This window comes from Gossypium arboreum, chromosome 5, assembly GCF_025698485.1.
Source record: "Gossypium arboreum isolate Shixiya-1 chromosome 5, ASM2569848v2, whole genome shotgun sequence".
Classification (NCBI taxonomy): Eukaryota; Viridiplantae; Streptophyta; class Magnoliopsida; order Malvales; family Malvaceae; genus Gossypium; species Gossypium arboreum.
In genome coordinates, this window is record NC_069074.1 from 1328620 (window position 1) to 1351930 (window position 23311).

At 34.6% G+C, this 23311-nt stretch overlaps 3 protein-coding genes across 6 annotated transcripts; 2 read left to right on the top strand and 1 right to left on the bottom strand.

Moving 5' to 3' along the window:
• Nucleotides 1-1578: 1578 nt before the first annotated feature.
• LOC108486344 (30S ribosomal protein S16-2, chloroplastic/mitochondrial) lies at nucleotides 1579-3583 on the bottom strand. Its single transcript, XM_017790353.2, has 3 exons — nucleotides 3351-3583; nucleotides 3172-3217; nucleotides 1579-2134 (listed from the first exon to the last, which is right to left on the bottom strand). The coding sequence occupies exons 1-3, from the start codon at nucleotides 3481-3483 to the stop codon at nucleotides 1903-1905; spliced, it is 411 nt and encodes a 136-aa protein (XP_017645842.1). The 5' UTR covers nucleotides 3484-3583; the 3' UTR covers nucleotides 1579-1902.
• A 127-nt stretch (nucleotides 3584-3710) lies between these two features.
• LOC108486343 (uncharacterized) lies at nucleotides 3711-9493 on the top strand. Of its 3 annotated transcripts, XM_017790352.2 has the most exons (8): nucleotides 3712-4046; nucleotides 4330-5429; nucleotides 6101-6169; nucleotides 6374-6502; nucleotides 6594-6644; nucleotides 6995-7135; nucleotides 7221-7964; nucleotides 8064-9493. In XM_017790352.2, the coding sequence occupies exons 1-8, from the start codon at nucleotides 3875-3877 to the stop codon at nucleotides 8526-8528; spliced, it is 2871 nt and encodes a 956-aa protein (XP_017645841.1). In that variant the 5' UTR covers nucleotides 3712-3874; the 3' UTR covers nucleotides 8529-9493. The 3 variants fall into 3 exon arrangements, with proteins under 3 accessions (XP_017645839.1, XP_017645840.1, XP_017645841.1); XM_017790350.2 differs by having other exon boundaries at nucleotides 3711-4046; nucleotides 7221-9493; XM_017790351.2 differs by having other exon boundaries at nucleotides 3711-4046; nucleotides 7224-9493.
• Nucleotides 9494-11787: 2294 nt separating this feature from the next.
• Nucleotides 11788-13801, top strand: LOC108485517 (heat stress transcription factor A-7a-like). Of its 2 annotated transcripts, none has more exons than XM_053028869.1 (3): nucleotides 11788-12459; nucleotides 12574-13422; nucleotides 13528-13801. In XM_053028869.1, exons 1-2 carry the CDS (start codon nucleotides 11935-11937, stop codon nucleotides 13390-13392), a joined length of 1344 nt encoding a protein of 447 aa, XP_052884829.1. In that variant the 5' UTR covers nucleotides 11788-11934; the 3' UTR covers nucleotides 13393-13422; nucleotides 13528-13801. The 2 variants fall into 2 exon arrangements, with proteins under 2 accessions (XP_052884829.1, XP_017644857.1); XM_017789368.2 differs by having other exon boundaries at nucleotides 11794-12459; nucleotides 13545-13801.
• Nucleotides 13802-23311: the final 9510 nt, after the last annotated feature.

Below are 23311 nucleotides of genomic sequence, written 5' to 3' on the forward strand. Positions count from 1 at the left end.
GCTACAAACATATTATAATTTGTAATATCATGTTAGCTTACTATTTTCACATATTACTTACATAAAAAGTCAGTTAATAGCAGTGTTATTTGAATTGGACCGGATTAGGAACTAATCGGGGTACCGGTTTGGAGAGTGGTTTTGAATTAATTAGATTGGGAATTGTTACAAACTAGTTGAACCGGCTAAAAAATGGGATGAATTTGCAGTTGAATCGGGTTTTTAATTTTTATTAATTTTTTAATTAAATCAGTTGAACTGGTCAGATCAACAAACCGGTGGCCTAATTAATTTGAGCATCAATCCGATTTAAAAAATATTGGTTAATAGATTTAACATATTTTGTTTTGCGTCAAGAGTGAAATATCAATTTTTGAAAAAGTATAAATAGTAAGAATGGTCCAATTGAATAACATAAACTAAATATATAACTTAACACGTTGTGTAAGATTAATAACACAATTTAATCAATGCTGGTTTTAGACTGGGATTGAAATCTTAAAATTAAAAAAGTACAAAGGTTAAAATTAACTAATTTAAGAAGTTAAACGATAAAATTTAACTAATTTAAAGTATAAAGATTGAATCCACAATTTAGACAATATATAGATACTAATATTAGAATTTGACCATCAATAAGACTAAAAAGAATATTGCATTATACGTGCATATTCGGAAGAAAATCGAGGAATGAGAATAATTCAAAATTACCTTACTTGTAAAATATACTCCCTCTCATGCCATCAAAAATATCACATCGTTATTATTATTTTATCATTTTGCTGTATATTGTTAACTAAGTGATATAAAAATAAAAGGATAATCAAATATTTGATATCTATATTTTATAAATTATTTAATGTAATATTTATACTTTTGAAAATGTTCGATATGACATTTAAATTATCAATGTATTTAGTATGGTTCCTTTATTTTCGTAAAATGTTAATTCGATAGTTATACTTTAAAAATCTCCAATAAAATAAAATATCAATGTGTTTTATTGTAGTACCTAATACTGACATTATTAGTGAATTGTTAAATCAATTAAGAAAAATTAGACACGTATGTAAACTCATATGAAGATTATCAAAAAAAATTGATAAAAATCCACATATCTCGTAATTTGAATAATATCTTATTCCTTCCTCAAAAGGAATAATGGTATTAAGTTTTCATAAAAAGATATGCTACCTAAAGTACACTTGATTCGTATGCTGTGAGTTTGCTAATCTTACCCTTTTTCATATACTTGGTACAAGACTTTTAAAAGCTCAATTAAGCTTTGCATTCACACAAAATAGTAAACAATGAATGAGTACGAATAAAAAATTTCATTTTTCTTCTAGTGTATGTATTTCATATCAAACATAAATTTAACCAATTTGCAAGGGTTAAACCTGTAATTTACATATTTATCTGTAAACGGGGATATCAAGTAATTTTCAAAACTTAAAAGAGGTTCAAGTGTTAAAAACAAAACATTTGGGCGGTAATTATCTTATCATTATTTGATATGAAGCATGCTGATAGACCCAATAAGTAATTAGCAATTATACTACTCGAGCAGCAAGCACCTTATTCTGCAAAAATCATGCAGGAAGATCCACATGAGATAAACGACTACTACAGAGAAAACAAGAAACCTAGCAATAATTTCAACATGTTTAGTTCAGTATTGTAAAGGGAATTCAAGATCCAAAATAGTTGTCATTGGATCACATTTAATTGAACTAATCTTGTACGCAGGGCCAGGCCACTGGAAATAAGCTGGCAGTTTCTGCAAATGGCAAATGTCATTTTTCAGACAAAAATTTACAATCATCCAATATAATCCACCTTTTCATTTTCCCAACTTTTAGATATTGCAGAGTGAGGAGTCTTAGGGATAATATAAACTTTTCATGCAGAGTTTGACTCATCAACAGCCTCATCTTTGCCACTTTTTTCTTGGTTGCCAGCAATTGGTTTCTCTTCGTTTAAAACACGACCAGTCATAGGATCAACGGGACGCATGTCGCGTGGTCCACCCTTGCGTCCCATTGCCACCATGGGTGGCGGAGGCAATACTCCAGCTCTGAAAAGGATGCGTTGCACCGGCTCTGAAGGCTGTGCCCCAACCGATAACCAATACCTGTAAAAAAACAATGACATTATAAATTTTTATTGATTGCAGAGCACAAAAAAAGTTCTATTATATTGGGTGGTTTCACTACCAATTAGTAGAATGAGACTACAGAAGTTGCTAAGCTTATGCACTAAAAGTAATTCATCGCATTCTCCGGAACAATACAAAAAGTTAGTACTACTGTGGGATTCCCCCTCTCCTTTCTACAAAACTTAACATATCGAGCAACCAAGGGATACGACATTCAATTACAGGAATCCAAGGACCTACAGGAAGCACCTAATGTCTCAACTAATATAAACAAAATTGTGGACTTGTAACTTGTTCTGCTTCCCAAAATCTGAATATTCCATGAACTAATTTTATGTTAAATCGAGTTAACTCTGGCTGAACTGAATTGCATCCTCCTTTGAGCAACCCCTCAAGATAGTTCTTACAGCTTCTAGGACTCTCCTTTGGTATAAAAATGCTTTAATAATGAAGCAAATATAAGAGCTGCAAGCTTCCATTCACACTAATTAGTACTTACGTAGCACATCCTCTTCAAGTGTTCATATCATTTTTTTTAAATATAATTATTTGATTCCCATATTCTGTCAACCTTGATTGCCTGCCAACTTCCAACCAGAAAGCATTTCTTCTTCACAGCTCGTTAATCCTTTCACTCTTTAACCTTATAACAATAATGTATACATTCAGAAGAATTTCTTTATAAATCACATCAGTAAGCTCCCTCTTATCCTTTAACTATCAACGTCAGAGCCAGACAACCAAAGAAATAAACCCTACGTTGTTTCTACTCAACAAAAATTTGAAAAACAGTACTCACTATAGCAATCTTGAAACTGAATCCATGGCGTTTGTAATCCACCACAATACCTCACAAATTTAGAAATTCACAATGAAAGATACTTCTAATTCTCGACAATGTGATAAATCCAAAAGGTAATATCTCCAAATGGGAATATATATATATATATATATATATATATATATATATATATGATGAGAAGTGGAGAATAGAGTGAAAGAATGAAGCTTACTTGACTCTTTCAAAGGTAAGACCCATTCGTTTACCTCCGTCTTGGCCTGTACAAAAGAAACAGATGAAACAGAAATTTATTATTAGCAGTTACGCTAATTCAATCAGCTGTACTTTGATTTCAAGGGTAAAAAAATAATGGTGATCAAAAATTAATAAGCGGAGAAAGAGGAAGAAGACCTGGCAAAGGATTGTAGTAACCAAGGACCTCGAGATGCTTCCCATCTCTTGGGGATCTGCTATTGGCAGCCATCACCCTATAAAAAGGCTTGTTCTTACATCCGAACCTAGACAATCGAATCCTCACTACCATTTTTCTTCTTTCACATAGTCTCTTAGCTTCTTACCGATATGATTCGATAACCAGTTAAACACACACTGCTGCTTTGCTAGGGTTTTGGGTTTTGTTGTTCGTTTTAAAAAAAAAAATTATTTACTTCCCAAAGTAAAACGGTTCGAAGCGTCTAACTCTAACGCACCCAACGGCGTCGTTTCAATGACAGCTTATCAACGCTACCGCTTCGTGAACCTTGGAGAAAAAGCCTTGAAATGGCGGTCCCGCATTAACTTCGAAGGACAAAAACAGAAAATATGTTTAAATTTAAAAAAGGGAAAAAAAAAAAAAAGAACCCTTTAGTAGGGTTTTAAGTCCGCTAAAATAACTGTGAGAGAGGGAATTTAGAAGTTAATTTTTGGCGGAAAAGATGGAGGAACCGCAAGAGGCAGGCGTAGGAGTTCCCTTTTCGTTCCCTCCTCATCGCCGATCGCATCTCAGGAGTGTAACTTACCGTAATCTTGTTCGACTCATGTCCCTTTGTTACGGCGATTCTCCACTAGCCACTGCCCCTCCCATTATTCCTCTTCCACAAACACCTGGTAATGTATTTATTTGAATTCTTCAGATTTTCTTTTACTTCTTTTTAAGAAAATAATAATAAAAGAGGCTGAGTTGAATTTAAAGTAAATCTGTTTTTGTTACCACGCTGATAAAGCAATTAGAATTTGTTTTCATTTGATTTTTGGGAATTGATCATTCACTCCGTTCTTCTTTTAGATAAATACAATCCTGCTTTCTTAAGTAACTACACTAACTTCCTTCAATATTTAGGTTCAGTGACTTTGTTGTTCTTATTTTTTATGTTCTTTGTTTTTGTTGAAGATAATGGTGGTAACCGAGGTGAACAAGGTGGAGATGATGTCAGGGAGCCTGGCGAGTCGATTGTCTCAGATAGTAGGGAGCCTGTAAATATGGTGGCTAATGGAGGTTCTGAAGGTGCTGTTTTCCGGGACAAGGGCTTGAATGACACACAAATGGTAATAGATGAAATTGAGCAGATAATGGGAATGGACGATGGTCAGGATTTATTTGATCAAAATGATATGATGGTTAATAGTAGCATGAAAGGCAACGGTTTTCAGGATGGAGAGATTGGTCGGGAACAAATGCTAATTGCTGATTTAGAAAATATCATGAAAGGCAATGAAGATTGTCATCAGATTAGTAACTGCTCAGCCGCAACATTGGGCGAGAATCAGGGTGATAATTGTTCGGGCATATTGTTGAATAATCAAGATAAACATAATGATTGTCCACCTGTTGTTATGGAATCTGGAACAGTTGGTCAGACACAAGTAGACATGGAAGGTGGTAATCAAAAGAATATCGACCCCTTTGGAATCTCTTCAAATAAGAGTTTGGCAGTTGAAGTATCAAAATTGAGTGGGAAAGTCAAAGACCAAAGTTCATCGTTGAAGACTAACTTGATGCATGAGAAAAATGAAATTCAGCAAAAAGAGATGGAATTGGAGAACATAATCCCCTCCAATGAGGGAATGTGTTCTCCTGGTCCAGTGGTTGAAAAAGGAGAACCTGAAGAGGGAGAAATTTTTGGTGAGAGTCTGCTTGTGAATGAGTCAATTGATATACTCTTAGATGATGCAGTAGTATCAGAAAAAAAGGTAGATGATGCTGTGGTATCAGGAAAAAAGGTGGAAGAGACGCTAATTTCTGGAGGCACCTTTGATGACAAACACCCTTATTGCAATGAAGAAAGCACTGTTAATGATGGAACTTCTGAGTTTACTTTCGTTAATACAAATGTTGCTCCAATTGCAAACAAAGTTACAACTGGGGAATTTAAAGGAAGTGAGACAGGTCAGATGGTGTATGAACTAGGAATGATGCAAAGAAAGGAATGTAGTGGAAAGATTCAGAAGCAAATTGGACACAAAAATAAAGTCATTGAAACTAAATCGAAGGTATGGCTCTAACCTGCAATTTTTTTTCCGTTTAGGGACCATCTGCAATTATGAACTTGTTTAGTTACGTTTGGTAACATCTGTCATTGCCATCCTCTTTCTGAGCTTGCCTTTTCATGTGAGGTTTCTCTATGATATGAAGATGGTGCCATTTTATTTTCTTTGAAATGAATTTCAAAGATCTTCAACATTTTACCTTTTGTTTATTTGAATAAATCAAGAATGGCTCCAATCATCAACTTAAGAATTTGACATACAGGATGTTAGGTCATGATTTTACAGCTATTTTTTGCTACAACATGACAATGCTTTTCATAGCTTCCTCCTTTGTATTGCTTTCTCACCATTCTTGACCAATGACCAATGCCAAATTTTAAAGATCTAGAACAGTTCCAACTGATAAATAGTTTAACAAAAGTAAAACAGTAAACTTTGTTCACCTCTTTGTCTTTCTCTCTTCTTTTCACACACATGCTCTCACGAATGCACATATGAGCAACTGCATTTTCGTGCACCAAAAGACATGAAATGAGTTCAAGAGTCTGCCAGAAATCTTTGTCTGGAAGGTATATGAGGGCTTATGAACTAGGTTATTTACAATTATGTTGTCATAATAGTATTGGTCTGAGAGTTCTGACATGTGACAAGTACGATTTCTCCTATTTTTTCAGAAGGATGTTGGTCTCAGCAATAAGAAAAGTCAAATTCTGACTCCTGCACAGAAGAAAGAAAAGAAAAAGGTACTTCAGTTTGCTATTTTGTATTTTTGAACTTTTAAACAGACTCTTATTAGCTAACTTTACAGCTCATGGTTCAAGGTAATTTCTCCGAAGATCAAATCTGCACTTTTTAGTCATATACGAATTAGCTTTCATGTTTTCCATACATTCTCTCAATGCTCTTCAAAGGTATAAATGATTCACTTATTATGTTCTGTTCTGCAGAAGAATAAACGAAAGAAAAGAGCAGAGAAAAACCGGCAGCTTGGTGTTAAAAGGTTGAAAGTGCAGACAGTTCTGAAACCAAAAACTGTAACATATTGTCGCCATTATCTGAAAGGAAGGTGTCATGAGGTTATACTTCTATTTCTTTAACTAATTTTCTCAAACATGTTTTCTATGTTGGTATGGTATTAAGTGGCCTAAATATCATTTTTCCACACAGGGTGAGAAGTGCAAATTCTCACATGATACAGTACCTTTGACAAAATCTCAGGTATAGTCATTACTCATTTGGCTTGGTTTCCTTGTTTATATTATGCAAGTAGCTGCATTCTGTTATAATTCATTGTTTTCTTGGTACCTGTTTGTTAGATTTTTTTTGTTATAGATTGACTTATAGATTGTTGCTATTGCTAATTACTATTGGCAACAACTTTTGTAGTTCTATTCATTTTGCATCTTTCTAGTTAAGAATCTGGAAAAAACATGAATATTTCCTACTAGCTGATAGAAACACAAGTTGCATAGATTTTTATGTCCTTAGTTTGAATAATTGAATTTTAATTCTCTCTCTCTCTCTCTAGCTTTGCTTGTCTTACAATGTTTTTGATTCCATTGTTGCAGCCTTGCAGTCATTTTGCACGTCAGTCATGCATGAAGGGAAACGATTGTCCATTTGATCACCAGCTCTCCAAGTATCCCTGTATCAATTATACGACTAAAGGTTCCTGCAGCAGAGGTGATGATTGTTTGTTTTCACACAAGGTAACCTTATTTCTCAAAAGAAACAGCACTAGATTTTCAATTATTTGATTTTGGGTGGGTAATAATGACGTTGTGTTCGTTTCAGAAGCCACTGGAGGGAGATGTTGCATCTCTGTCCATTGCTCCTGATCTTCCACTGAAGTCATCATTGCAGAGTGATTCTGATATAGGACTGAATATCAGCAGAGCTCCACCTAAGAATGCTAATGCCTTGTCCTATTCTCTAGGAGGTTTTTCTGACAAAAGCAAAAAACAAATTGTGGCAGATTCTCTATCTAAAACACCTAATCTTGCTTGCAAAGTTGTAAACTCTCTTTTTGTTTCAAAATCATCCATCGCTGAATCAATTCAACTTAATCAAGGCAGCTTATCTCAAAAGATGAATGAAAGTGGAAGAGTTGGAAGTCAAAGTAATCAAAGGATGTTAGGCGTACGTGGTCCTGCTACAAAGCCATCTGTGGCAGAATCAAGTAAATTTATCCAAGGTAGCTCATCTCTGAATATGAATGGAAGTGGCAGACTTGGGATTCAGGGCCACCAAAGTGAATCACACACAATTCAGAATGGGAATGATGGTCCAAAGAAAAAGCCAGAAATGGTACCAAGGGGTATAAATTTTCTATCGTTTGGAAAATCATCTTTAGAAGATTCCACTAGGAAAGTTAGTTTGGCGAATGGGGCAGATGGATATAAGCAACAACCCAGTGATATTGAAGGTGGTGGAGGTAAATTCAGCAGTCAGCTTACCCCAAATACATCGAGTACAGATAAAAAGAAAACTCATCCAGCAGTGGTGCCACCGGGAATAAATCTCACTCTGGGAAAACTGGTTAGCTCTGAAAGTAGTACATCATCTAGCTTGCCTTACTGTTCAGATAATGTTAACAATGGATCTCTTCCAAAGATTAATTATACTGCTGGTGAACAGCGCAACTCAAGTGCAATGTCATATAAGTTGCCGGTTTCTCCACAAACTTCAGGTCAATCCTCAGAGTGGTTAGCACATAAAAGCACGCCGAATTCTGCTCGGGAAGCACTCATTTCTACTCTGGCAGTGGCAAAAAAGTTTGATGATGTCAAGGGTAAATCTGTTCATGGAAGTCAACAGTTGTCTGACAAACAATATGACTCCAATGCAAACCCATGGAAGATGCCAGCTTCCCTGCTCACTACAGGTCAATCATCAGAGAATATAACACCTAAAAGCACACCAAATTCATCTCAGAAGGCACTGATGTCTACTCTAGCATTTGCAACAATGTTTGAGTTTGGAATGAAGAAAAATCAGTCTGCTATTAGAACTGCAGTTAATAGTGAAACAGGGGATAGCAGAACAGGTGAAGGAACAAAAACTGACAGCAAAAACTTCGAAGCTTTTGGACATTTTGTCTAGTGTTGGCAGCAAAATAAAGTAGAAATGAATACCAACTTTATAATGGTTAATATCGCAGAAGCATTTGATTTGAAAACGGGTTTTGATTTTGGGGTTTGGGGTGGGCAGGATATTGCACAAGTGAATGAGAATTGATTAAAGCTGTAAAGAGGCATTTAGGGTTAGTGCCATCTGTATATCTGTTATTATAGACATTCATTTCAGTTTTTAATTGACAGGGTTGAGGCCAACTGTTGAGCATACATAATTCATGGCATAGGCAGGTTGTCATCGCCCTGGCTTTACCAATTGACGGAGGTGAAATCCTTTATTTTCCCAAGAAATTCATGAGTCGACATCTTCTCACTCCATATTATAAAATCAGGCTAGTAGTAATGTTGTCATATCCAGTTATCCAACGAGTTTAAATCCAGCATGGAGCAGCCTTCAAGAATCTCAAGTTTTGAGCAAAATATCTGCGGCTGCAGACTTGCAGTAGGGTTTCTCTTATCAGTGATCATTCATTTTAAATCTCCCCGCCATTACTTTTTCATGAGAAGGAGTGATATTCTCCTTTTTAGTGTGATTTTTATGTTTGGCTTTAAGCTAGTGGTGTGCAGCCCTCAAGACCTTTACATTTTCCGACTACTGGCTTCAACCAAAAGAAGCATAGTTGATGAGCTTGTGAGTGCAGATCTCTTTACAAATTTTTCCGGCTAAATTTAGTTTTGGATTCGATGAAAATGGAAACGTTAGCATGTTGTTGTTGTCTCTGGTTCAGGAACCGAAATTTAAAGTTGGTCTCTGCCACTTCGTAATTACTTAGTTTTGAAATGATTCTAAATATTGGTGTATACAGGAATCTACCATGGGGTAACCCATGGGTCAGAAAAGGTGAAATCTAGACTCGGCCGGGCCGAGCTTGGAATAGATTTGAGTCCAGTTTGGACTATTGTTTAATGAATACAAATATTTTTTATCAATAATTAATTTGGGTCTTTTGAGTTTTTAATGCTGGGTTTTGGATGCGTAAATTTTTTTGTTAATTATACTGTCTGGTCTAAATCCGGCTTATAATCAGGTGTTGTGCAGCCCGTTGCCTTTAATTTTGGAACAAAGTCTGCATTCGTTTTATAAGCTTAATTTGTTTAAACTATCCGTGAATTAGATCGGTGGAAAGTGACATCAGAATCATTTACGGTCAACAAATATTTATAATAATAGGTGAATGGTTCCTCAAACTCGGACACCATGATTCTCGAGTGACATGGCAATGGTATTGGGAGGTGATTTACAGATAGGGTAAAGGCAGGCGCAGAGGTAGACCCAAAAATGATGCTGGATGACACACTTGACTTTGAAAGCATCAATCATGAATCCACTGTCACTGTTTCAATTCAATGTCTTCACGGGTGGGTTTGGGGCGGCGGTGTCGTGTGGTGTGGTGCGGTGCGGTACAGTTAACTTACTTTTTGTCTTACGTTACAGTATCGCTACAGTATTTAATCTCATTGTCACTTCTATTTTTACACTAACCGCAGTTAAATGCACTGTTCATCCAAACTCACCTTACATCTTGACCGTAATTAGATGAAAAAAAGCATTTGAAGGAAAATGAACAAATTAACTTTATAATTTAATTAAACTCTGTTATGTAATTAATTGTTAGATGATCAAATAAGCACATCACATCAATTTTTGTTCTTGTTGATTAGTATTGAAAGCCAAAAGTTGATCGTGTATTGTTTCAATGATGATGCCCCAGAATGTCGCTTACCTTTAAGCTGGAAAGCTGTATCAGCAAATAGGCACCAATATATGTCAGCATAGCCTTGGTATGAATGCTTGCACAACTTTGGACTAGGTTTCAAACTGGATTAATTACAGTTGCACACAGCAGGAAGGAAACGAAACCCAAGTGCTCTTCTTCTTCCACCTTTAATTTTTGTATTCCATTACCTTAAAAAGGAATTTATCCCCTTGTCTATCATATTAAATATGGTGACAGTACCCTAAAAAAAATATGGTCACATTATTGTTTTAGGTAAAATTCTATGCGACCCAGGCATATTTTAATTAGGTTGTGATATTCGGTCATTGTTGCATAATTCAATTATAATCGAGTTTATTTATGGGATTAGATTAATTCATCTAATTTATTGATCATTAAAATTAATATTTGATTTGTGCATTCCATTTCTTAAAAAAAGAAGAGTGCCCAACGTGTAAGAGAGATATGGAAGATGTTTGAGTTTGGATAATATGAGGGCTCCGCCCTCCACTGTTTGGCGTATACTATCCTTCCTGCCAAATTGCTAATGTGTTTTTAACTATCAAACAACGTGATTTGTTTGGACTTAGACTACCATTCATTGTATTTGTTGATATAGTTACAACTTTGTTTTTGACTGACCTGAAATGTGGAACAAAACAACAAAAACACTCATCTTCCATCAATATCGATTAAAGACCAATCCCTTTGGCTATTAGACATGAAAACAAATTAAAGTGATGCCTATCCATCCGGCATCGGTTGGATGGATAAATGAACCAGTTTTTAAAACAACAAAAGCATGTTAATCAATTGAAGTAAACAAGGCTACAAGTTTATCTTGTAGGTAGAATTCTTTTAGATTATAGTAATTATTTAGTTTATCTTATGGATATATAGAAAGTTAGTTAATAAAGTATGTTGCAAGTAAATAAGAGGAGCAGATTAAGCCACGATCTTACTCTTTATTTTCCTTTTTTAAGCTAAAAAGGGTCCAAACAATAAATGAAATGCCTAGCAAATCTGACACTCGGTCTTCGGTGCCACTTATACGGCTACCATCGTAATTGGTAGTGCTTAAATCTGAATGTGATGTTGCTAAGGTTTTCGGCTTTTGCCTCCACACCGCATCACTCTATGACGTGGCACCATTCTATCGGTTGAATCTCACCCATTGTCCCAACACAATGACTCCTTTTTTCCCAAAACGACATAATTGGACCGACAAGTGGCGACCATGCAGGGGGATAACCGAATGCTTGTCGTATTGTAACCGCAAGATCCTGTCCATCCAACGGCTAGCAGATGCGATTGCACGGTTAAAGATTTTCATCACAGAAAAAGAAAAGAACAAGGAGCTCACCGTTTGCTTTCCCTGTGCACCCACGTGGCACCGTCTCATTGAAGGGGAATAATTGTAAATAAACCAAAATAAAAGGGTTTAGATTAGGTGGAGACAATGAAAGGATAGCTACAAATGGCAAAAAAGTGAGAAAAGCAAATGAAACGTGGCGACTTATCCTTATGCTTTGGAGTTTAGAGTTAGACAGCCGATATCAGTGTCGTTAATTTCATTTGTCGCTGCCGCATCCACCTTAAAAACCCCTCTAAAAAAAATAAATTGTACTTCTTCAAAAACAAAACAAAACGGTGAACATGGTGGTGCCTGACAATGGAGGCGGAGAAGGGTTATGTTTGAGTTACACGACGGCGTTTTCGAAGAAAATGGGAGACGAGATTAATCAAATGGAGTCAAATAATATCCTAGTGAAGGAAGAGCCAGTAGCTGAAAGTAGCGGAGAAGAAGATTATCAAGAGGCTTTGTTGATCAAAGCAGTTAAAGAGGAAGAAGAAGATGATAATGATGATGAAACCGGTGTCATTGATGATATGATGAACTGCGGGGATTGTAACAACGTCAGCAATTATGGGTCGTCTTCTTGCAGTTCATCTGTTGATTTGCCGAAACCTATGGAAGGATTGAACGAGTCGGGTCCTCCTCCGTTTTTGAAGAAAACATATGAGATGGTGGAGGATCCGGTAACCGACCCGATTGTTTCCTGGAGCATTAACCGCAATAGCTTCATCGTTTGGGATTCTTATAAGTTCTCAGAAGATCTCCTTCCTAAATATTTCAAGCACAAGAACTTCTCCAGTTTCATCCGCCAACTCAACACTTATGTAAGCACTTTTAACCCTGTCTTTATATATCAAATTTTCACTGGGCCTTTAAAATTTTTGTTTTTTGTTTTTTTTTTTTTAACATTGAGTATATTCTTTTCTGGGATGTTTTAGGGGTTTAGAAAGATTGACTCAGATAGATGGGAATTTGCAAATGAGGAGTTTCAAAGAGGAAAGAGACATTTGCTGAAAAACATTAAGAGAAGAAGTAGATATAATAGGCAACAACAAGGTGGAGTGAATTGTGCTAATAATTCAACTAGTAATATTGGTTTGGAAGCTGAAGTTGAGATATTGAAGAAAGATCGGAGTATACTGCAACTGGAAGTCTTGAAACTGAGACAACAACAAGAAGAATCAAATCATCAGCTGAGTGCTGTTCATGAGCGGATTCGTTTTGCTGAGTGTAGGCAACAACAAATGTGCAATTTCATTGCTAAAATAGCAAAGTATCCCAGTTTTATTAATCGATTGACTAAGAAAAGGAAGCAGCAAAATATAGAGATTGATGAAGGGGAGTTTAGCTTTAGCAAGAAAAGGAAGTTTCTTGAGACGCAAGTCACAAAGTGCTTGCCTGGGGCTATGGGGATGACTGACCTAAGTGTCAAGTGCAGGAACCAAGTTGATGAAGAGGGATTGAAATCAATACAAGCTGCTGAGATCTCAAAGCTTTTGCCTGATTATAAGGAGAAGAACAACAACCAAACCCTTCACGATGAAAAGAGCAGTGAACCAGCAATGTCTTCTGTTTATGATGTTATGTCCGAAAATCTGCTAGGGGAAAGCTCAGGTGTTGAGAATGCAACAAATGAAGAGCTATCATCAGTGAATGATTCCAAGATCTATCTTGAGTTGGAGGATTTAATCAGCTGGAAGCAATGTAACTGGGGTGGTTTTGCAAGTGAATTGGTGGAGCAAACTGGCTGTGTCTAACCTAGAGATCCACTCCTTACCAAAACAAAAGTATACCTTATTTTATATGTGTGTGTGTGTGTATGTGTGTGTGTGTGTGTGTGTGTGTGTGTGTGTTTTCATGGTTATAATATTATTTATACGATGTCTTATTAGGCTGCTATTGATTGCAGGAAGGTGAATGGTTGCTTTGGTTGCTGCCTTTCTTTCTTCATCTTCATCGATATACATGAACAAGGCTCTTCCATGATTATTTGTTGAAGGCAATTTGGAGCTGATGGCAACGAATGTTTCATTATAAACCAGTGACAGTGTCATAGAATGTTCATATATAGCTTTCTGTATTGTCCTTTTCTTTTTTTTTCCTTTTTAAGGTTGTAAAAGTTTCTACACTATACTCTGTAAATACAAACATCTACTCTTTTTATCATCTACACTTGAAATTTTACCATATTCTCCTACTTCAGTTTAGGTTAAAATCATGGTGTTTACGTATGTGAATGCAGGAAATCGTATCTTGATTCCATTTTTTTAATTGAAAAAAGCAAAATTCATATTACTTGACTATATGTAGTTTGAACCTAAAAGCTTTTTTAATCGTGATTATGGGATTCGGGCGTTTGTGGTGGTGGTTCTTTCTATATTTGGATACTGGAATAATCATCAAAAGTAGGATGCAAGTTGAATTTTATTAATTTGATTCATGATATAAATGGGGTAGTGTATGTTCATGATTTGATTTGATGCTTGGCTAGAAGGTTCAAAGGACAATGCTATGAGGTAAAAGTAATGCCACGCCACTGATTGTGATTAATAGCAATTTTAGGTAAGATTTGCCTCATTGGGAAGGGAAAGAAAGTGGTTCAACAGATGACGTAATTTGTTTCCTAAAGAAGCAAATTTGATATCCAATATTATTAAATAATCATAAATAGACCCCACCAACAGAAGCACCGGATTTTATCTACTTCAGCCTCCCCCAAGTGGATCAAGTACGGAGCCTCCACCATACGGGCCATTCTTCCTCTTCAATAAGTAATTATAATTTTGTGAAAAATTATAAAATATGATTGATTTATTCTAAAGCTTTTAATTAAGTTACTCAATTTTTTAAATAGTTAATGTATGATTTTTTTTTTTTCAAAAGTTCTTGTTTTTTTTCTCTTTTATAGTTTAATTTTTTTTATTAAATAATTTTAAACGTCGCGAATCTATAAATTAAAATTCAAATAGTTTTCTTCTACAATCTTCAACATTAGTCGCTAGATTAATTTGGATCTCATGTATGTTACTTTACTCGTAGAAGGATGCTGATTCATCGTACTAATTATTAAATTATCACTTGGAACTCGCTAACTTAGCTTTCAAAGAGAAAAATTAACAATTTAATGACTTAAATTAAAACTTTTGAAATTGAATAACCAAAACGTAATACATTTAGTCACATTAGGTGTAATTCACCCTAACCTTTCTTTTATATATTTAAAAGCTTGGGTATCGGTTAAAGTCTAAGTTTCAATTTAAGTAAATCTGTAAGTTGTTTTTATATTTTATTTGATTCTTAATTAATTTGAATCCAATTAGTTATTGAATAAATTATTTAATTCAGTGGTTGTAATCATCGAAGAAATTAGGTGTATATGCCATTTTTAAAACAAATTTAGTAAATTAGGTCAAGTTTTTTTCAAAATTAGAGAAATAATTTAATTTTTGTAAGAGAAATTGAAAACACCTGTTTTCGGGGGTGAAAGAAAAGGAAACAATACAAGCTAAATTCTCAAAGGAGCATCCACAAACAATCTTAAGCCTAGACTTCTAATGCGAACAATCTTGGCTAGGCTATTCCCAATTAGATTATTTCCCCTGGGTCACTGTTCCAGCTTTTTAAGCGTCTGATGAATTGTAACACCCCATACCTGTACTCGAGACCAATATAGGATATGAGGCATTACTGAAATTTTCAAGATAATTTCAATTAATTTATATCGTTTAACATTCATTTTCATGTTTCATTTAACATCCTTTTTATATTATAATTCTCGTATCATATCAAATATTCTATCCATTGAATCATTGGAGTTCCGATGGATTTTTCAACAGTACACTAAAAGCGTACATTTCCATATTCCATCAATTCATATTCAGAAATAACCTTTAGGACATTTAATCATCAAGCACTCTCTCGAGTCACATCTCAGGTAACTGTAGTGAATCAGGATTACATTTTCAAGTCAAATCCTATCCACCTTAGGTTACCATAATGAATCATATATCATGTAACTGTAGCGAATCAGGATTACCTTTTCAGGTCAAATCCTATCCACCTTAAGTTACCATAGTGAATCAGGAATAAATCCTATTCACTTTAAATTACCATAGTGAATCAGGAACAAATCCTATCCACTTTGAGGTATTATAGTGAATCAGGAACAAATCCTATCCACTTTATATTCTCGAGAAGGCTTTTGTCAGATTAACCGTCCGGGTTATCTATTTCTGCAACACATGCAGGAACTCTTTCATTTGGGAAATCACCTATATCCATCCGGAACCCAATATTCAAACAGATTTTATCCATTTCAATAGTTTCAGAACATGTATTATTTCTTTCATTTTAACATCCATACATTTCATATATTTAATTCAAACATCATATAAAATACAATATAATATTTAAATTGACATATTTATATGCTCATTCAAGTTATACGAACCAACCTGACTAAATTGCAGAAATACTAAGATTTAGGGGCATTTTGGTAATTTATCATTTTCCCAATTTTCACCCTATCTTAAATTAATAATTTCATTAAATTTATTAATTTAGATAATAAAATAATTCATTCCCTTCAATTTGGTCATTTTGACATTTTTACAAAATTACCCCCTAAAGTTTTACTTTTATTGAATTTAGTCCTTGAGCCTAAAACATGCAAATTAACCATAATATATTTTCCGCCCCCTCCTCTCCATTCCACATCCTTAATGTATATAACACCCTTGTAAGTAACATCATCTAAAATTTTTATTATTTACTTTTATGAATATTCAAACTGTCCATCTGTGTCATAGTCACTAAATTATTTATATCTGAAGCTATAGAACTCAAAATTAAGATCCTATAATTTTCCCTGAAAATAGATTCATATATCTTCTTACCATAAAATTTTCAGAATTTTTGGTTCAGGCAATAAGTACAGTTTATTCTTTAAAGTTACCTCTATTCTGCTGTCTGACAGTTTTGACCCTTCTTCAGTAAAAATTAATTATCTCCTCGTACAGAATTCGAATGATGTTTCATTTTATTTCTTTTGAAAATATACTCATTAAAGATTCTAAACATATAAATTTAAGCCCCTAATTATTTTTCTCCAATTTTTTTATGATTTTCCAAAGTCAGAACAGGAGAACCCGAAATCATTCTGACCTTATCTCACAAAATTTATTATATCTCATGATTTAAAATTCCATTGCTTACATAATTTCTTCTATAAGAAACTAGACTCAATAATATTTAATTTCATATTTTATTCATCCTATAATTCGATTTCTACGATTTTTTGTGATTTTTCAAAGTTAGACTACTGGTGCTGTCCAAAACTGTTTTAGTGCAAGATATTAATTACCATGTTTATAACACCCTTATTTTCTTTTTCTACACTATTTCTCATCACTTTATCTTATTTTCTCTTCACTAACATATCAAGAACATAGGAACATATGTAAGGAAACTCTACATTAACATTAATCCCATGCTTTTTCAATAATATCAAACTTAAAAATATATTGAAATCATGATGTTCTTACCTTTTTCTATTGATTTCAATCTTCATCTTGATTTTCTCTCTCCTTTAGCTTCCATTTCTTGAATCCAACTTGATATTCTAACTTCCAATAGTCTCCTTAACATTTTTATCTCTTGGTAGCTATGGAAATTCTGTAATGGCCTAAATTCAAGGTTATTGGAACAATGGTTTCGTAACCATAGATCCGATTTAAAGAGAAATTTATTTCAATATTTTTGCTTGAAAATTGATATGATAGGAAAATCGTATGAAAATATTGATAGAAAAATTTTACCAATTTAGTGATTAGATAGAAAAAGAAATTATTGAAAAATTGGGTAAAAACAAGGTATCGAGACCTTTATCTCGAAAAACCGAGTCAAAAATAATTTTATAAATATTTATGAAATGTTATTAATGTGGTATTAAAATTTCGTTAGGAAATTTTAATGTTTGGGTAATCAATTAATTGAAATGGACTAAATTGTAATAGGTGTAGAAGTTGCTAGAATGATTAAATAGCTTAAGAGTCTAATGAGAAAGGATTTAAAAGGAATTAGACCCAAAATTTATTTGGGCTGGACGGCAAGGGTATGAAATCAGCAGAAAAATTGATAAATTAAGGGTAAAATTGGAATATTGCAAAATTAACTAAATAAAGCTAGGACTAAATAGGAAATATCTAGATTTCTCTTCATTTCTCTTCAATTCCAGCAGCTAAAAACGCCATAGGAGGGTTCTCTAAGCTGGTATTCCATACTTTTTGCACCAAGTGAGTTAATACTTGCCTTTTTCTTGTAATTTTTGTGTTTCTAAGACTTTTACAACTAGGTCCTACTATTAAATTCATTAGTTTTTGATGTCATGGATGAAATTGAAGGTCACCATGGTTGAGTGCTGTAATATTATGATGAAATAGAATGAAATTAAAGCTTTAATTTGTTTATGAGATGATTTTATTAGGTAATTTCAATAGAAATTGATTTTTTAGGACCTAATTGTAAAAATGATTGGAATTAAAGTCTATTGCTGAAATTATAATTCCTAAAGGTTGTAAACTAGTTTAAGGTGATAGAATAAAATGTTAATTGAGAAAAATCAGCTCAATTGAGAGGCTAATTGAGTAGGGATGAAATTATCATTTATTAAAAGCTTAGGGGAAAAATGGTAATAAACAGCTTGCACAAAAATAGTTTGGACAGCAGCAGTAGACTAGCTTTGAAAAATCACCATAAATTGTATAAATCGAATTAGAAGATGAAAAAAATCTATAATTAAAGCTTATTGAGTCTAGTTTCCCATAGAAGAAATAGTGTAAGCAATGGATTTGTAAATTTTGAGATATAATGAATTTTGTGAGACAATGTCAGAATGAATTTGGGTTCCCCTGTTCTGACTTTGAAAAATCATAAAAAAATTAAGAAAAACAATTATGGGCTTAAATTTATATGTATAGAATCCTTAATAAGTCTATTTTTAAGAGAAACAAACGAGAACATTATTTGAATTCTTTATGGAGAGATAATTAATTTTTAGTGAAGAAGGGTCAGAACTGTCGACAGCAGAACATGGGTGACTTTAAAGAATAAACTGTACTTATTGGCTAAACCAAAAATTTTGAAACTTTTGTCATAAAAAGATATATGAGTCTAGTTTCAGGGAAAATTAACGGATCTTAATTTGGAGTTCCGTATCTCAAGTTATAAATAATTTAGTGACTATGACTCAAGTAGACAGCTTTGAATGAACTATAAATAATAGTTGAATTATAGAGAATGTTGCATATGAACATGAAATGTTTTAAATTGATAATTAAATTTATTTATTTAGATCCGGAAGATTCAAATACGAAGCTAGATCGAGGAAAGGAAAAAGTTCGGGATTAGTAGGTTTTTATTGTTTACAAACAAGTATCAAGGTAAGTTCATGTAACTTGAATTATATTCTTAAATGCTTGAGATTGTATGTTATTTATGTGAAAATGATTTGAATGTTCATTGTATGAAAATTTATCAAACATTGATATATTTGATAAAATGGGAAGAAATCCCGTTTGAATGAAAGGAAAATTCGATGGATCTCTGAAAAGGAATTGACGGTAAAAAGGATCTAGCCCGGACGGGTGATCCTATCCTGATATAGCCCTCCCGAAGAATATGTGTAAAATGGATTTAGCCCGGACGGGTAATCTGAATTAGGGTTTGAATTTAGCCTGGACTGGTAATCCCGACAATACTCTATGAGTTTATATTGCAAGGGATTTAGTCTGGACTAGTAATCCCGCTACAAGGTTGAGGTTCGCGGGAGTGTGCTCTCTGAAATGGATATGTGTGCACATGAATATGAATTGACGGACCCGGAATTGTACAATAAATGTGTACCTCTGAAAATCCATCGAAATTTCGATAAATTCAACGGGATAAATATGGAAAAATAACAAGGAAATGGAAATCATGGTATTGACGAGCTCATCAATCATGGTATATATATTATTGATACATGGAAATTATTGTACTAACTTGAATGTTGAGTTTGTGCATGTTAGGGTAATAATGCATTGAATGGATATATGAATGTTTATTATGTTGTATTGAAAATATTAGGTAAGTATAATTCTTGTTACTTGAGCTTACTAAGCACAAAGTGCTTACCCGTTCCTTTTTCCTGTTTTGTAGTGTTATGAGCTCGGAGGTCGATTTGGTGGAGACACATCACCTTTATCAACCTCGAGATTTCGGTATATAAAGAAACTTTATTTTGGAAATCAATGGCATGTATAAGCTAACAAAGTAAATGTTAACGTGAAATGAATGTAAAGTTAGCCATTAGTATGGTTAACAAACCTGGTTTTAGATATGTGATGACGTTATCTTATAAATATGCATGAATTTATCTTGAAAATATGTTGAATTGATTTGGTTGATGTGGATTGGTCTCGATTTAATATTGCAGGAAAGGTTAGATATTTATAAAAGGGCTATATTGAATATAAAAAAAATTAATTAAATAAACTCCGGTAATGCCTCGTACCTATTCCGCAATGAATACGGGTAGGGTATTACATTTATTAATATCGAGCTACGGTTTAGTCGGTTCTAGGACCGATGTAGCAAATACAGGATTAGCTATACATGCCATTTAAATTGTTATTGATAGTGTGATATCTCCTGACCATTTAAACTATGTTTTTCTTATAGTAATGTCATCCGACCGAGCTCAATCTGAGGAAGCTGGGAGTCATGCTCCGGCTTCAGTACAAAAAGAAGAAACTAGTAGTAGAAGGCCCGAGACAGAGGGACGAGGGGAGGAGACAAAAACCGCCTTCTTTCAAATGATGAATGAATGGTTTAATCAATACTTAAGAACTAACCCTCTAGTGCAGCAAGTTCAAGCTCCCCCTCCTGCTCCTCCACCGATTCTCGAGATCCCACAAGGTACAGGTATTGAATCTATCAGAAAAGGGAAAGCTCTAGTAGATAAAATTTGAAAATATGAGGCCGAAGAATTTCGAGCAGCAGTTGATGATGATTCCGAACGGCCTGAATTCTGGTTAGAAAACACTACTCGGGTTCTGGAGGAATTATCTTGTACACCAGAAGAATATCTGAAATGTGCCATCTCACTGCTAAAAGACACAGCTTACCATTGGTGGAATACTAAAGCTTCAGTTGTTCCGAAAGAAGAAATTACATGGGAATTCTTTCAGACCGAGTTCAGAAAAAAATATATCAGCCAGAGGTTTCTCGATCAAAAAAGAAAAGAATTTCTTGAGTTGAAACAAGGTAACAGATCAGTATCTGAATATGAAAGAGAATTTGTTCGATTGAGTAAATATGCTCGTGATTGGGTACAGTCAGAAGCTGAAATGTGCAAACGATTCGAAGAAGGGTTAAATGAAGACATTAAGCTACTGATTGGAATTCTTGAAATTCGAGAGTTTGCTACATTGGCAAAGAGAGCTTATAAAGCAGAAGAATTGAGCAAAGAAAAGAAACAGGCTGAGAGGGAAGCTCGAATTTTTAGTAAAAGACCGATGGGAAAATCCCAGTTTTCTGCTTCAAAGAAATTGAAGAAGTATCAGGATCGTTCTACTTCAGCCATTGGGTATTTGGGCAAAGAGCGAGGTTCTCAACGCACTAATCCAAGGCCTTCTACTCCATCAGTGACCAGTGTTGGCAATGTTGGCAGTGTTGGCACTCCTAAACCGAGATGCCAGTACTGTAATAAAGCTCATTTTGGTGAATGTCGATTAAAGAGCGGGGCTTGTTACCGATGTGGTTCTTTTGACCATTTCTTCAGAGATTGTCTAGAAAGGGGTGAAAAAGAAGCTGAACAGATATCGAAGCTGAGTAATCCAGTTTCGAGAGGTAGACCACATCGACCATCCAGTAATGCCAGTGGTAGTCGAAGAGGTACAAAAGATACTGCAGGTAGGCCTGAGGCACGAGCACCTGCTAGGACATATGCCATTCGTGCCAGAGAAGATGCCTCAAGACCGATGTTATTCTTGGTACATTTTCTTTACTTGATCTTGATATTCTGCATTGATTGATCCCGGTTCTACGCATTCATATATATGTGTTAAACTTGTAATTATTAAAAATTTATTTGTTGAACCTACTGAATTTGTGGTTAAAGTCTCGAACCCCCTGGGCCAGTCTGTATTGGTGGATAAAATTTGTAAAAATTGTACAATAATGGTAAGAGGTTATTGTTTTTCGGCTGATTTGATGTTACTGCCATTTGATGAATTTGACGTGATATTGGGCATGGATTGGTTAACCTAGCATGATGCAGTAATAAATTGTAGACAAAAATATATTATGCTAAAATGTCAGAATGGTGAGTTGCTCCGGGTTAAATCTGATCAGACAGAGGGGTTATCTGATATGATTTCGGTAATGGCAGCACAGAGGTATGTCAAAAAAGGGTATGATGCTTACTTGGCTTATGTACTTGACACCAAAGTCTCTGAGTAAAAAATACAGGCAGTTCCAGTGGTATGTGAATTTTCCGATGTGTTTCCAGAGGAATTACCAGGATTGCCACCAGAAAGAGAAGTGGAATTTTCTATAGATTTGATTCCGAGAACTACTCCGATCTCCATAGCTCCATATCGTATGGCTCCTACAGAATTAAAGGAGTTAAAGACACAGTTGCAAGAACTTGTTGACAGGGGTTTTGTTCGACCGAGTCATTCACCTTGGGGTGCTCCGGTTACATTTGTGAAAAAGAAAGATGGGTCTTTGAGATTGTGTATCGACTACCGCACTTAATAAAGCAACCATAAAGAATAAGTACCGTTACCGGATTGATGATTTATTTGATCAATTGAAAGGTGCTCTTGTGTTTTCAAATATTGATCTTGATCGAGTTATTATCGATTCTGGTAAAGGAGTCGATGTGCCAAAAATAGTCTTTAGAACCGGTATGGGCATTATGAGTTTCTAGTTATGCCGTTTGGGCTAACTAATGCACTGCGAGATTCATAGATTTGATGAACTAGATATTCGGACCGTGCTTTTAGACAGTTTGTAGTAGTATTCATTGATGATATTTTGGTTTATTCTCGGGATGAAGAAGAAAATGCGAACATTTGAGAATTGTGTTGCAAATTCTCTGAAAGAAGCGATTATATGCTAAATTCAAGAAATGTGAATTTTGGCTTCGAGAAGTGGGTTTTCTTGGACACATTGTATCTGCCAAGGCATCGAGGTAGATCCAAGTAAAATATCAGCTATTGTCAATTGGAATCCACTGAAGAATGTATCTGAAGTTAGAAGTTTCTTGGGTTTAGCTGGTTATTATCGGAGATTTGTACAGGGATTCTCTATGATAGCTTCTCCAATGACTCGATTATTGCAGAAAGATGTAAAGTTCGAGTGGACTGATGAATGTCAACAAAGTTTCAACCGATTGAAAGACCTATTAACAAAAGCACCTGTATTAGTGCAGCCTGAACCGGGTAAGGAATTTTTTATTTACAGTGATGCCTCATTAAATGGTTTAGGTTGTGTTTTGATGCAATAAGGTAAAGTAATAGCCTATGCTTTAAGTGTAATAGCCCGATTTTGGGTCTAGTCGGAACAGTGGTTTCGGGACCACAAACCCGACGAAAAAAAAATTATTTTTATTATATTTTTATAGTCTATAAA